This window comes from Miniopterus natalensis, chromosome 1, assembly GCF_054644295.1.
Source record: "Miniopterus natalensis isolate mMinNat1 chromosome 1, mMinNat1.hap1, whole genome shotgun sequence".
Taxonomy (NCBI): Eukaryota; Metazoa; Chordata; class Mammalia; order Chiroptera; family Miniopteridae; genus Miniopterus; species Miniopterus natalensis.
Window position 1 is genome coordinate 180314227 of NC_142081.1, and position 16169 is coordinate 180330395.

Genomic DNA, 16169 nt, shown 5'->3' on the forward strand with positions numbered 1-16169 from the left:
GGTTTGAATGTTAATTTACCTTCTGAACTGTTGCAGTGCTGGCCTGGACTGCCCTACCGTGCACGTCCAAGAGGCCAGTCTGAAACCTGGGTGGTATTCCACACTGCAGCTCAGTTCTCAAAGCTTGTGCTGTGTTGATTCTGGTCAGTTTTAATGCTTGGTTCCACTCAGAGATGAGCCCGGGACTTCATACTTAGATATAAAAGTCTCTTTCTTCTCCCTCATCTTCATAATCCTCTCCCAACTCTGTTTGGAAGGGCGAGAGGATGCTGCCTCTTTGCGGTTAGTGCTGGGCCAGCACCGAATGCAGGGCTCCACCCCACACTCTCTCGCCACTGTGCTTGGTGGTGAGAAGGAGAAGCAATGCCTTTGCTTACATTTATTTTACGTGGAAAAGGGACAGACAGCAAGTCTAAATATAAAACCTAAAACTATAAAACTTCTAGAAGAAGAAATAGGAGAAAATCTGGTGATCTTGGATTAGGTAAAGATTTTTTAACTAGAACACAAAAAGCACAATCCATTAAAAAAGTTGATAAATTGAACTTCATCAAAATTAAAAATATCTCTCATTCAAAAGATACTGTTAAGAGAATGAAAAGACAAGCCACAGTGATTGGGGAGAAAATATTAGCAAAACAGGGCCTACATCTAGAATATATACAGATTTCTCTAAACTCTATATATGAAAACAATAATATGAAAACAAACAACCTAATAAAAAATGGGCAAAAGACTTGACCAGACACTCCACCAGAGATGTATGGATAGCAAATAAGCACATGAAAAGATGTTCATCATAAGTCCTGAGGGAAATACAAATGAAACCATAGTGAGATACTGCACCACTTATTAGTATGAGTAAAACAAAACAAAACACTCGACAGTACCAGGTGCTGGTTAGGTTGTGGAGTACCTTGGATTGCTCACACATCGCTGCTGGTGGAAATGCAGAATGGTACAGGGACTCTGAAAAACAGCTTGGCAGTTTGTTATAGCACTAACATTCACTTACCACACAATCCAGCACCCACTTTCTCAAGCCGTTGTCCAAGAGAAATGAAAATTTGTGTTAACATGAAAACGTGTGTGTGAATATTTGTAGCAGCGTTATTCATAGTGGTCTCAAACTGGAAGCAATCCACATATTCTTCAGCTGGAGAATGTATAAGCGCATTGGGGCACATCTGTATTAAATAATTAAGAGGAACAAGCTACTGATACATATAAACAACATGGATGAATACATAATGCCAAGTGATAGAAGCCATACTCAGAAGGCTACATCTGTTCCAAAAAAGGCTGAAGCACAGGGAGATAAAACAGGCCTGGATGTGGGGGTTGACCACCAAGAGGCGCGAGGGAACTTTAGGGGGAATCAAATTGTCCCAGGTCTTGATGCGGCAGCTAGCTACATGAGTGTATGTGTTTTTAAAACTCATTGGAAGGTACACTGAAAAGTTACTTTACCTTATGTAAAGTATACCTCAATATACCTGACATACCTGACATTTAAAAAATCCATTGAGCTTCATTTATGGAAATCAGCACATTTTCCACTCCCTCACCCCTTGGAGAGTTCTGGCCGTGCAATTATTGAAGAATTAGTAGTAGTTTTCTAGCTAAGGAATGGTTGAGTGGGGCCTGGGATAGTGGGAAGGGCATCTCAGAAGACGGCCCCTTATGAGCAAAGGCAAGCACATGTGGGCTGAATTTTGAGAGAAGGCACCAAAATAACCTGGAGGTCACTCAGACCGGAAATCTGTTTAATAGTTAAGAGAGCAGGCTCTGGAGCTACACAGCCTGAATTTGAACCTTCTACCTCTTATCTTTGTGACTGTCAACATAAGAAACATTCAAACCTGTAGATAATTTTTGTGAGTTTATTTGAGCCAAACTGATGACAACTGTCAGGAAGTAAAACCTCAACTCATTGAGAAAAATGTTCTGGAAAAATGGCAGTTTGTACCTTTATTTTATACATTGCAATCAAAAGAGAAGACAAAGTTGTTACATGAAATCCATTGGTGATAGATTAGGGAGTCCAGAGAAAGCAAACTGGGGAAATTTCTGAGATTGGATAAAAAGCAAACCAGATAGACACATCTTCTTTTACATAGGTGAGTACAGGATAGTTAAGGGTAAAAAATTAAGATGATAACCATAACAATGAGGGGATCTGTGGTCTTTGCTCTGGTGCAGTGCTTGTGCTTTGAAGAGTCCAGAAAAAGGGAAATTAATTTGACAATTCTGTTATCGGAGATGCAAAATGGCAATAAACAGGCTAAATTAAGGTAAAGATTGACTTTCGTCAGGGAAGATTCTGGCCTAGGACACGACTACCTGTCATAAACTGCTTTTTGTTAAAAAGTTTTAATTTCAGATCATCCTATGTGGTTACTTTAGATCTCTGAGTTTGTAAGGCTGCCCACAGGTCTGCCCTGAGCTTGTCAGGGTTAGTGTGTGGCCCTTTTTTATCCACATGACCTTGAGCAAGTTACTTAACCTGTCTGTGCCTCAATTTCCATCTGCATAAAGAGAATGATAATAGTTACATGTCTTAAAGTGTTGAGAATTAAACTAATTAATACCCTCAAGTGCTTAGAATAGTGCTGAACATACTGTAAATCCTGAATTAATAACAACAGATAAGGCTTTAGTAGGGCAGGGCTGAATTAAGAACCAGTTCAGGTGCCAGTGAGCTCCATGGAAGGATTTGAAAAGTGGGGCAGCAACATGATGAGATCTTTTTTGGAAGGATGGAGGGTGCCTGCTGTGTTGGAGGATGATTGGAGTAAGATAGTGAGGGGACTTCTGTGATAGTCATCCCAGAGGCCTGAGCTGGGGCAGGGGATATTGGCTCTGGGTCTCTGGTCGTGTTTTCTGGGTCCCTGGAGAATGCTAATATGCTGAGTCTTGAGAGAAGGAAGAAATGTGTTCAGTGTGAAAGAGATACGATCCAGGAGCCGAGCCTGAAGGTCCAGCTTCTGTCTCCTGTCCTTAACCCAGACCATTCAGGATGCTGATAGGAAATGCAAAAGCAGGGACATAATGAGCAGTAGCGCTCAAAGCAGTCAACATGTCTATCTAGACTTGGTGAGAACTGCCTCCCACCAAGTAATAAGTTTAAAAATATCGCTCTAATTTGGGAGTCACTCTCTACATATACCGCACCATTACTAGCCACCTCAGATAACAGGAAATGGTGACAGATTCAGTTTACACATGAAATGAATGTACCCTTGAAGGGCGATTCATTGCTGAGTTTTGTGCACACACACAGGCCACTCTAGTCTTTAATAGTTTAACTTATACATCTATGTTTTTACTGTCATCTCAGTCTGTTCTCCCCTGAACTTCTTTCCTTTAATGTACGCTAGAATAGAGAACTTGCCCCCAGCAAGGCTCCCAATCCCTTTTTCTTCAACCCAACAGCATTTAAAATATTGGGCAATGATTATGAATGTGTGTGTGTGTGTGCACTGAACGCACCCTTACTTTGTTTGACCATTCCTCAAAGAATTTAGTTTCTCACAAAATCTACATTTGTCACCATCCTCATCACTCACCCGAGCAGAATCCAGCTTTAACACACTATCTTGGAGGTCGGGTCTCATTTTGAACTCAGCCAGTGTCATCTCACGCATATGTGAAGTATAATGGGAGCATACCAGCCAATATTCCATTAGGATGTAAGTTACATACAATGCCTTTTTGAGCTTGCAGTCATGTGTCTCAGTATAAAAGCAGTTTCCTGGAGAAGGCTGAATTCAACCTTCTCCTAACCTCCTTCCACTCTCCACAGTCTGTGAAGGTGAATCATGTGATAAGTGCCAGCCAGGCATTATTTCATGTTTTCTAAGATGAAGTTGGGCTGGAGGAAGCTGCTTGAGATCTAACAAGCCAGCATCTTAGTTTCAACTGCGTTTAGGGGAGTGTGGGGATATGGGGAAGGTAATTACATTTTGCTTTAAATAAAAGAACTCTAAATCCTCATCAAAACTGCTTGTTGTTCCTCTGATGCTGTGGACACGGCTTACTAAAAAATATCCAGAATTATTTGCTTTAATGCACTTACTGTCTCATGCCTGATTCCCCAACTCATCAAGTTATGAATCCTGATCTTTATCCTATTTAAAGCATAAAGTATTTACATGCCTTTTAACATACACATGCCTTTTAATACAAGGCACTGCAATTTATTTGGAAGCAGGTAAGGGTCATAAACAACTGACTATTCCAGGAATGCATTAGGTGAGTTTGTAGATTAATGCTGGGTTGTTTGCATAGAGTTTCTGTTGGCCATTATCAGAAAATCAGGGACATGGCTTTAGGGCTGAGTTAATTTTTTTAGTGCATCTTTCAGTTAGATCCGTTTTTCTTTCCCTCCATCAACGATTACCTATCAGAGTGATTTACTTGGAAATTTTCATTGCTAAGTTTTGTTCTTTGTGATCGCTGCATATATAGTAATCACATGATCACACTTAATATTCTGATGGTTTTATTAACAAGTATATAATACATATATTGCATACTGTATATAGTATATGAGGACTGTACAGTACAAATTTATGTTCACAGTTTGACATGACAAAATGTCATTACTGAATTCCCATTGGACTACAGAGTAGAAACAGAGAAGGTACATTAAACATTCACATCTTTAGTAAGAAAGATTACCAAAATGTTTCAGTATTTGCAAGTATACTAATGCATGCTAAAAACCTTTACCCATTCAGTCTTATTAGCTTATAAAATATATTACACTTTATTAAAAATTTCTGCATAGTTTATACAAGTATTAAAGTATTGTAAATGTAATAATCCTGCTATACTTGCAGGTATGGTTTAAGAGATGCTAAGCAGAAAGATTATTTTGACCCTCTAACACTAAGTATATAACAGCAAAAAAAAAAGTGCTAGTATTTGTAAAACATAACATTGTAGCCCTCGTTTAATGCATGGAAAATGGCTTTGTAAATGTATTATTTCTTAAGTGAATTTGCAATCATCTAGAAATTGTTAACCTTGACCAAGAAGAGAATAAATATCACTCTGAGCAACTTCATGTATGACAGCAATTCCTTCAAGATGACTGTATTTTCAAACCAATTGATTTATTTTAAAACTTGAGATCTTCGAGATTGTCTTTAAAACAATCTTACCAGGAATGATGTGCAGACATACAGTATCAGCAATATAGTCTTTCAAATTCCACATTAGTGCAACACTGATAGTGCAGATGGGTGTTTAATAAAATATACATATACATATATAGCTCCCCTATAAATCTGTTCCAAGGCTCTTAAAACTTCTGCACATTTAGCATTTCCTTAGATGTACATAACTATGCTGCTAACATATTCTCCAAACCAGGCAATTCAGAATGTTAATGCCCATTTACATTGTAGCTTCACATTTTAAAACTCTAAAATATGATGGATTTAGATTTAATTTTTCTGACACTTGGATAATAACTGAAGAAATTCTATAACAACTTATACAACACTAGCTCCATGTCTACAAATCACTCTCATCAACTTGAATATTGCAATTAAAATCACCATTGATAGTAACATGGCACATCATTAAAACCACACACTCAAGGGAATTTTATTGTTTGAGGTCTCCCACAGTAATAGCTAAAAATGACTAAGACTAAATTTCTCAACTATCATATAGTAAGATACAAATATATATAAAAAAGGAAAATTTGTAAAGAGCCAATTGGTAACTAAAGTAATATAGACCAGCATGGGAACAGAGAATGGCTTCTCTGGGTGGTTCTTTCAGAGTTAAAATGGAACTTTGTTGACGAATTAACATAATCGAAGCAAGCTACACGTAATGTAGTCGTCTCTGCAGGGTCTTGCTTGCACTTTCCAACAGAATTTTGACATCCATAGCAAACATTAAATTCATTAGAACCCATGAAGCTTTCTATTCATTGGACTCAGACTCAAAGCTAATTATATAAAGATCAACTCTACCCTTTCTTACCCCCCTTTCCATCTTTTATTGTTGGAACACATATAAACTGGCTTTCTCTATCAAAACAAAAAAGTTCCTTGCATTCAAACTTAATTCTTCGGTGTATTGTGGAACAACCATTTCAAGAAATAAACACTTTGGCATGAATGTGACTAAGTATTTACAACACAGACAATATCTACTTTTCCCAGAGCCATTTTTATCCCTCAATTCATACCTTAGTTGCAAACAAACGACAACAAAAAGAAAAAGCCCAATTAGGATGTTTTAATATTCTAAACAAATTTTGCAGTGCTTAAAAAAACAAAATAAAAACCAAGTGCCAGATAACAAATTATTTTCTATTTCTCTACATTTCCTTTCAGTCGGTTCAGAGAGCTGTTGAGTGGGATCTGTTAGGTGTGCAGTCCTTACAGCTAACTTTTATTAACATAGCTCCAAAGTAAGCTCCCCACACAATTCGCAGGCCTCCAGAATCACTTATTCACCGATGCTTTAAAAACAGTGTATTCCTCCCAGTTAAGGTTGTGTTGGATCCTGAGCTGTGGCTGGGATGAATCTCCAGGATTCCATTCTTCCCTCTCCTCCATCCTTTATGAGGGGCATGTGGTTATACGCGCCCACTTTCGACCACCGGTGCCACTTCCTTCAAATTTAGGACCAGTGACATTTCTACACATGAATTATTTTTATTGGCAGTTAGACTATAGTGCTCAAAAGCCTACTTCTGCAAAACTTCCCCCATATAATGGTGTAATTCAACATAAACACGAGTCACTTTCAGTTTATTCTTCTGACAGGATACTTGATAGTGAGAGTGCCAGCTCCAACAGTGAACGTCTGGGAATTGTTGAGCTACATATATGAATCCCTGAACTGTGACTTTCTCTATTTCTTCAGAAATCTGTCCCCCAAATAAAGGTTTGTGTGCTTCACAACTATTTACAAATAGTGTCACTCAGGTCTTAATGAATCTACTAAAGCATTAGCAGATGCTTATTTATGATATGTGTCATGAACACAAATGACAGCCAATTTGGCACCTTATAGCTCACATGGAAGAGTTTCTGTGTGAAAGCCATATGAATAATTTGATATGGGAATATAATTGCCACTCAATGCTTCCCTGTTTGCAGAAAACGTCTCAATAGGTTGGGTAAAAGGTCATTCAGACCCTTATCCAAATGATTTTTTACCATTACTGGGCAAATATTTTTGTGGCATCCCTACTATCAATGCTTGATGATCTATATTAAGGACATTGTAGGAACGGAGATCGGTGCATGGGTAACCCCATCAGTATTTGGCTTTGCTGGAAGGTTCTGCACAGCTGAATATGCATAGAGACCGAAGCTCTAAGAATGCACTGCACAGCTAACCAAATGATGAAATCTCACTGAAAACCCCTGGCTGGCTTCCTCCTTTGCCTCCTTACTCAATGCCCCTTTGCTCCAATGCCATGTGATGCAAATACAGCATCCATTCCTTGAACCTGACAGACATCACCTACCTAAGTCAACAGCTCTAGCCCATCTTCCAATGGTGGCAAAGACCTCCTTATTAGCTGCAGGCACAAAGGAGGGTAAAGGACTTAATTTAGATGAAGTGATAAACCCAAGTTGACAAGCAAGATTGGTGAAGGACAATGGAAGAGCTGACTGTTCTAGCCTGGAATCTTGCTGCCCTTCTAGCTGACCTGTGAAGGGGTCCACCCGTCTTTTCGCTGTGCAGCACAAAATGCGATCACAGGGCTCAGAGGTATGAATGTCTCTGGCAAGGACTAGCAGGCTGGATACTGTATTTCTAATACATTTACTTTGATATTCTTTTGAGGAATACATGGACAAACCGACAATTGGTTCTGTTAGTTTACATGTTCCCTTGTTGTCATTACATTAAACTTATCTGTAAGAAGGGTTTGCTTAGCATCCCCGGAAAAAAAAGTGTTCACATTCTTTAGGTCTGACCCGTGGTAAGGAGAGGGAGGATTAGAGAATATTTACTACTGACCATATGGAAGTTTGAATGATATAAATTCTGAGATTCAGACCAGCTGAATCAAAATTAAAATGTACATGTAAAAAATGAGTTAGACGATGGGAGGGAGGACAGAGAGCTGGGCGAATGGGGAGCCGCGTGCTGAGGCGGAGATGGAGACATTCAAACTAGCATGTGGCGTTTCCTATGTAGGGCAAGGTGGTCAGAACGAGAGAAGCTGCGGTCACAGTCTGGACACTGGAAAGGTTTGATTCCAGTATGTTTTCGGAAATGTCTTGTTAGTTCATCAGACCGAGCAAACTTCCATGTGCATCCTTCCCATGTACATTTGTAGGGTTTTTCTCCTGCAAAAAGAAACAGGGAAAAGAGCTTATTTTTTCTGATAGCAAAAGGCTATTATTAATTAGTATACAGTAAAGTAAAATTTTTGACATATATTATTTCCAAGGTATGTTTATTCATTTGTCCCCCAATAACAGTATCTTATAAACCATTACAAGACAAGCAAGAAAAATTAATTCTCTTTAATATTTAACTGGTTTGCTGCCCCTGCCCCCCAAAAGTGGGGAGATAATTTTAAGAGTTCTTAACATGAAGGCATTGAAATCCATTCTGAAGGGCTAAACAGTTTTGGTTTTGTCCTCAGTACTAGGGATTAATAACTTAAGCACCTGGTGATCTGTATTTGTATATCATCAAGTCTTAAACCTACTTAGGAGCTTAGTTATATGCAGTGCTTGCTATCCCTTCAATAAGTCCAAATTGAGAATTTGTGGGATTTTCATATTCTTTCTGATTATTTTCAAGCAATCTGAAGTCTCTATCAACCAAAATATCTGTGGGGATTTTAATATCTTTTGTTTCATTAATAATAACTATACCTAAGTATAATGCTTTAATTAGGAAGTACTAAAACTATAATGATTCCCCCCCGCCCCGTCAGAAGCCAGGCTTCTCCATCTCCTCCTTTGGGATAATGGTAACCTGCAGGTGAGGACAGATGACCCTGTGGGAAAATGCTAGGGAGAACCATTATGAAGGCCCTTACAAATAATAAGGCTGTTAATGGCTACTTTACATGTTTAAATTAGTAAAAATCGGTAATGGGCATCACAAATTAATTCCCATCTCTTGTTCTCTAGAAACTTGGTAGGACTGCCATTCCTTGGCATTTCAATGAGATATTCAAAATTTGTATTATTTGCTCTGCAGCACAGAATATAAATGCTAAGAGGTATTTTTCCGACATCTGAATTGTTATGCAAATATTCAATTTGGTCTTTTTAATCTTAGGCTGGAATTTAGTAGTATCCACCTCTCGGGTCCTATTAATGTCCTAGGGATGCTTTCATGAATCTATTTGACACAGTTTGGGTGATTGGGTGTTCCTCTAAATGCAAGGCTATCACCCTCAGCTCTCCCCATGGACAAAGAATAGTTGTAGGTAGGTTAATTTCCCCTGGCTTCCTCTCCACAGAATTCACTGAGAAACTCCACTTCCACTCTGCCGGACACTTTCCCCCCCTTTTCTCTTCCAAATCCCAGATTCTTCTCTTTTTAAATAATCCTAATAAGAGTAACTCATAAGAATAAAAAAAATCTACATTCTGAGTTAAGAACAATGTACACAGAGGGAAATCTCTATTACACTAGAATTCCACACTAGAGTCTGAGGTCAGGTCAGATGAGGCCTACAGTAAACAATCACCAATACTCACTGCAACTGATCAAACTGTTTAAAACATTTTTATACAAATTTCTTTTGCTACAAAACGTTTAAGGGCCCATAGAACAATTTTGTCTTCTTCACCTACACAATGGTTTTCCTAAGATCTGGCTCTACATGCTATATCCAAGACTGGGTAAGATGGAAAATATTCTAGAACAAATATGGCAGGCAATCACATAGAGGAAGATTTACCCAAATTCCATTTCTATGAACTGCTGCATTTGTTCTGCATAAAGAGCTAATTTTTGCTATTGTGAATTTGATCACATACACTTACTAAATGACAGCCCATATGAAAACCACATCCTGATGAAATAGATGCATTGTTAATAGCACCTTCCCCTCTGGTCCAATGGAGGTTCCATCCCTCTCTCTCTCCTTCACTGCAGAATATACAGAACTACAAGTGATTGACCTTGCTTCAGAGATAACCTTGAATCCATTCTACTTATTACAAAAGTAAACCATTACAAAAACTTCATTTTTCATGACAGAGACATCTGTAAATGACTTTGGTAACTTTCAGATGCCTGAAAAAATTTCATCATAATAACCTCTGAAAGTCGGAACATTTGACTTAACATTTTATTCTAATTCTTAAGAAGAAAGCTTGTCTTATATTTCTGATACCTACCTGTGTGTGTTCTTCTGTGTGCTTTCAAGTGAGAGCTCTTAGTGTACACTTTGTTGCATCCGTCATAATCACATCTGTGTATCCTTCGCTTCCTTTGGGTGTCTGGAGATTCCACAGGTAAAGGTCTCTTCCCGGGCTGTACTATGACTGAAGGGTGATTCCTGTGAAAGCCAATGTTAAATGCAAAATGTTAAGTGAAAGGCTCTTCCCTTCCTTCAGTCTACCAAAAGCATTAACAACACTGGGCAAAAACAAACAAACAAAAAACCCAACAAATAAACAAAAAGAAATTAGCTGATCAACCCAAGAAGCACTGCTATATATTCATTCAACAAACATTGAGTGAGCACCTACCATAAGCCAGGCACTGTGCTTGGCACCGGGACACAAAGATGAATAAAAACAGGGTTCCTGCCCTCGAGGAGCTCACACTCTAGGGGGAGACAGACATGTAGATAAGTAATGACAGTAAGAAGGGTTAGGCACTATGCTGCAGGGAGGTGCAAAGTGATAGGAGTCTCTTTGCCTCAATAAAAATTGCCTGTTTATAGAATTTTGTGGCACTAGGTAATGCTGGATACTCTACCATGTTTTCATAGGCCATCCTTATTTTCATTTATTGTTCTTTAGTGAAAGATCAAATACCTAAGTCTCAGGCAAACACACTATAGGATGTATCTACACTTTATCTTTTACATAACTGGCATTTAGTCAGAGTCTTTTAAAAATCGACAATTCATATTTGATTTTCAAATGCTGGCTGTTCCAAAAAACAACAAAAATGTTGGTACTGCTGTTTTCAGAAATTCAGATCTTTCCTGTTCCTATGATTCCTGTTAGAGGGAGAACTTCAGGGCAGTGCTAGCAGTCAGGAGGAAGCCCCTTGCCCATGACATTGTGGCACAGCCAGCTCCCTCGGGAACCCCTGACATTCTCCCTACCTCCCTGATTGCTCTCACCCAGACTCTCATTCCTGCATCTGCACAAATCAAACTGTATCAAACATCATTACTATGGACCTTTTCTTTTTTCAGAAAGGTAGTTGGAGAGAAAAGGCAGATGGAGAAGAGCTGGGAAAAGGTCTATAGTTTTCCCAGACTTCCTCTGCTGATTGTAATAATTAAAATTCCTAATCCATCCATTAATTCCAGTCCGTTAATTTGCTTTCCTAATGACTAATTACTTGATACATTACATGCTTATGTAGTTGGCCTCCAACTGTAACAAAAGACTTTTCTTTTAAATTTGAACTTAAAGTTTTAAGATGTTCCAAATAACATATGAATGTTTTATACAAGTGTGTGAAGGGAGAAAAAAGATTGGTGAGAAGGAAAAAGAGAATGAGATAAAAAAAAGGATAATAAATTTAGTCATAAAAATCAAAAGAGAGTCCCTGAAATGAAACTTGATTTTTTTTTAATGTTGGTAAAAATTTAAATATATGTTCTTTATCAGTAACTTTTTCAGGCATGCTAGGAAGTGTCTAAAAGAATAAAAGGTGTGTTTAAGTGACCTCACTTATTTCTCACTTTTATTATTAGCAAAGAAAACTGTTAGCTTTGCCCTAGCTTTGAGTGTCACTTTACCTTCCTACCCCTGTGATTGAGGGGCGATACAGAAAAATAAAATGGCCCAGTTTAGATACATGGAAATGTGACAATGAACTAGTGAGGGGGAAAAAGACAAGAACATAACTCTTATAAATGTACAAACAGAGAAAACAGGGAAGTGAGAAGTTTATGTACAGATACAGGTTTTATTAAGCTAAATTATCAATTAAAAATTCTTCAATTAAAAAAGTTATCAGTTTATTTTTAACTTTCAGCTTCAGTGCCACTGATTGAAAATGTTTCATCTTCATTAGGAGAACTTCAGGAAATAAAATGCTGAGGGACAAAATGATTAAATGTATCTCATGTGCTCTGGGATACTGAGAGTATTCCAGATGACTTTAGAAGTCTCTCCCAATTATTAGATTTTATGGGTTGGGAATCAGCCTAATAGTTTCTGTGCAGTAGTTAACTGTTTTCCAGTTGCTGATCTTGTATATAAAGGTATGCTAAGAAGCTGTGTGCTCTAGCTTTAAATTGCAGCTCTGATGGTCCCTGTGACCCTGGGGGCAAGGTGTTTATCCTCTCAGTGAAATGGGGATGATATGATCTCAGAAGGTGGTTTTGAGCAATGTACACAAAGCATTTAAGAACAGTACCTGGCCTGGCGAGAGTGGCTCAGTTGTCCTGTGCACTGAAAGATTGCCGGTTCAATCCCCTGTTGGGGCACCTACAGAAGGCAACTAGGCAACTGACTGATGTTTCTCTCTCTCTCTCTTTAATTTGAGGTTCTAAAATCTATTTGCAAACTTTTCCCCTACATTGTTTAATTTCATGAGTCATTTTTTTGTAACATCCCCACACCATATCAGGAAATCTCTGTATCAGCTAACATCTACCTCAAAAAACAGCATCATTCTGAGAGTGGTTAGCAGCCCTATCTCTAAAGAGCCAGATGTTAGTATAGGCTGAGGCTAGAGATCTGGATCTTGGGATCTTACCCTTCTCGGTCTCCTTACTGCTCATTATTGGAGAGGTTGTTTGGGATCATTACAACCAAGAAGTTAGAATAGCTATTAAATATTATAGACCGGGTCATTGTTTTGAGTTAAGCTCACCTCTCTTAAATTTGCTACCATTCATATACACAATTAAATGGGGCAATCTGATCCTTAAGCTATTTGTTATAAATACATTTTCACACATGCAAATATATATAGCAAAAGCAATTCGATATACATTTGAGTGATTTTACAAATAATTCTAGAGCAGTAGCTGCATGATCAAGCAAATGGATTTCAAAGCTGTATTTTGAAGTCTGCCTCTAAAAGAAGGGTTTTTAAGGCAAATATTGGGGCTGCCTCATTGTTACTAGGCGCTTGGTTTCAAATGATTCTTTCCTGGCTAGCTAGTTTCCTATGTGGGCTGCTACTGGTCACACTCCAAGACATTACTCAATTGCATCTGTGAGAAAATTACTTTAAGAGTACATGTCCCGGTTGTGGCTAATCTGTTGAATTTTTTGAGAAGCAAAATGCATTCTTAGGTCTACATTAGACTAAGCATATTGCTCATTAATCATTAAAAGCCATCCAGCTTGAGATCATCACAAGAACATTATTCAAAATGAGAAAGAAAAAAGTATTTTCTCTTCAGCAGCAGCAGAGCACAGCATATTGCCTTCAAATATTCTTCTTCCCAGTTTTACATTGTAATTAATAAATAACCTAGACTTTGGAATAACCCCATTCAGTCAATGGAACCCTCCCTGTGTGGGCAGTTGGCTTTATAGCATCTTTTCCATCACCTGTACAGGAACAATTACAAGTCCAAGTCATGTTGCCAGTTACCTTGCCAGAGACACCCGTCATCATAAAAAAAAAAAAAAAAAAAGAGGTAATACAGCCTACATGATGTGTCCACTTTGGATAGTCTTTCTATTTTTCCTTTCACTTGAGTGCATGAGCAGATGCAGTAGGCTAGATATAGGTTAAAAACAGCAGGAAGTGCCCTCATCTGGAAGCAGGAGATCAAGCCCAGGCCCCCTCTGCTGTTAACAGTGTGATTGCAGGAGAGTTATCTGATGTCTTGGCTCCTAAGTTCCTTGTTTGCTCTGACTCCCACATAATGGTTATGGGACAATAAAATAACTCCTTTGAGAACCCTTGGAAAAGTTTCTTTGGGGGCTGAAAGGGATGCTATGCAGTAATGTACAAGTCCATCAGACACCCTACTGCTGATGTGGCTAAGAAAATTCATTCTCCATTTATCAGCGAGTATACGACAACAGCAAAAATTGACTATGATTTGGTACAATGGGCAGTTAATATGTGAGCTACTACGAAGGCACCTACTTGAGTTGAATGTGGATACAACCAGAATACTTGGGAGTTCCAGAAAATAGCTGTTCTAAAACCAGAGAATTCATATTCTGTTGCAAAATTAACTGTTTAAGGGAGAGGGGTTGAGAAGATAAAGTAGAAAGATGGGCAGAACATTTGTTTAATTGTTGTCTCAGTAGTAGGAGGCTTGCCACTAAATCCAATGTTGAAAGCACCATAACACAAGACAATTACAACAAGAAAAATAATTACAACCAATAATGAAAATAAAGAGGAAACAGAGGCAGCAAGATTAAATGATTAGCCCAAGGTCACACATATGGAAGAGAGCAGAGCTGGGATCCAAGATGTCAGACTTTCTTAACTACTTCAAACACAGCTTCCAGTGTAATCACCAGTAAACTTCAAGGTTATCTACAGTGGCAAATACCATTAATGGTTATTTAACCTGTGTGTGGCACTGTCATATTAAAGCAAGTTAGACCTAAAATAAACCACCATTCAGATGTTTGAATGCTGACCAAAGAGTTCTTTCATTGCTGAGCTTCTCTGAGCTACATGGTCAATTTCTGTTGCCACCACTTATTTATAGGACTTGTTTTGGAGTGTCTTTCTTAGACTTACGGTTGGCCTGAAGATTTTAGTTAAAGACATTCCTCATCATAGAGACAGTATACTCTATTAGAAGTGACAACTAGAAGTACAACATGGGTTCATGAAATTTTCATGATCCAACCTTGTGGAATATTTATAACATCAAATTCAATCCATGGTAGGATTAAGATTATTCCATGGTAGGATTAAGATTATAAAAAAACTATGTGTGCATAGTCTGGAAGAGTGAAGATAAAAAAAAAAGATAAAAACAATGTATGTGGTAAGGTGGCAAAATCATTGGTGACCAACTCACTGGTAACTTGAGGTCACTGTCATAATGCTGTCCGTGTAACAGAGAATTGTTTTTGGAGAAATTCTCTCATCTTGCCCCGTGGCTGCCACATGCTACAAGGCGTTCCTGGCAATCCACATATCACATGTTGGAAGCTTGTGCTTCCATTCCAGGTCCCAAGATGCATGCTGCTACACAAATGTTGGGTAGACCTAAATATACTTACTCTTGCAACAATGCTTGCGGGGGGGACACTGAGTTCATTAAAGGGGGTGACATTTCTTCAGGATAATAATCTGTCCTCTGTGGTTCGATCCCAGGTTCTATTTTAATTTTTTTCTGTAATATAGGCTTCTCATATGATTCAATTACAGGTACTAAAAAATAAAAATAGAAAAGTCACTCTATGTACAATTTACCAATTTCAGCTTTTAAAAGCTTATTGCACAGGCCCTATCTATAACACTGATGTGTGACTATTTATCTGCCTTTGGCAAAATTATAGCAGCAATGAATCTGTGGGGGATTCTTGTTTCCTTGTTTCTCTGGACCATTATTTTGCCAGTAAGCAGTGTACAAAGGAAACTGGACTTGTAAGACATCAGCCCCCAAATGATTCTCCCTTATAATTTTTGATTGTCTTCTTTTAACCCCAGCCTTCTGCCCAGTAAATAAACAAGGCGCTTTTAATAGCCATTAGTAATCACCATCATCTGAAGGGATTTAGTAAATGCCTCTTTGCACCTAGAACTACTTTGGCATTCCATGAAGCAAAACATAAAGTCCAGATTCTTACAATCCCAAAGTTGACAATTATATAGTGAAAGTAATCATTTCAAAGCTTTAAACAGACAGCCTGACTCTTGGGAGCTCTTCCAGTATCAACACTTTTAAGAAAACAAAAACAAACAAAAAACACACACAAAAGGAAATGCCTTAGGCAGACTCCGAGTGGAATATTCCCTTTGAAGAGCTCTGGCTCTGCTTCCTTCGATCTCTCACCAGGCTGTCTGGTGAAGACGCTGAGACACTA

The 16169-nt window shown here is 38.4% G+C and overlaps 1 protein-coding gene across 1 annotated transcript in view; it reads right to left on the reverse strand.

Annotated features, from left to right (window-relative positions):
• Positions 1-4487: 4487 nt before the first annotated feature.
• Positions 4488-16169, reverse strand: part of KLF3 (KLF transcription factor 3) — a 34295-nt gene continuing 22613 nt past the window's right edge. The window contains exons 4-6 of the mRNA XM_016206389.2: positions 15363-15513; positions 10356-10516; positions 4488-8336 (exon numbers count right to left, since the gene is read on the reverse strand). Of these exons, the coding sequence (XP_016061875.1) occupies positions 8155-8336; positions 10356-10516; positions 15363-15513 (494 nt within the window). The 3' untranslated portion in view covers positions 4488-8154. The remainder of the gene's footprint in view (positions 8337-10355; positions 10517-15362; positions 15514-16169) is intronic.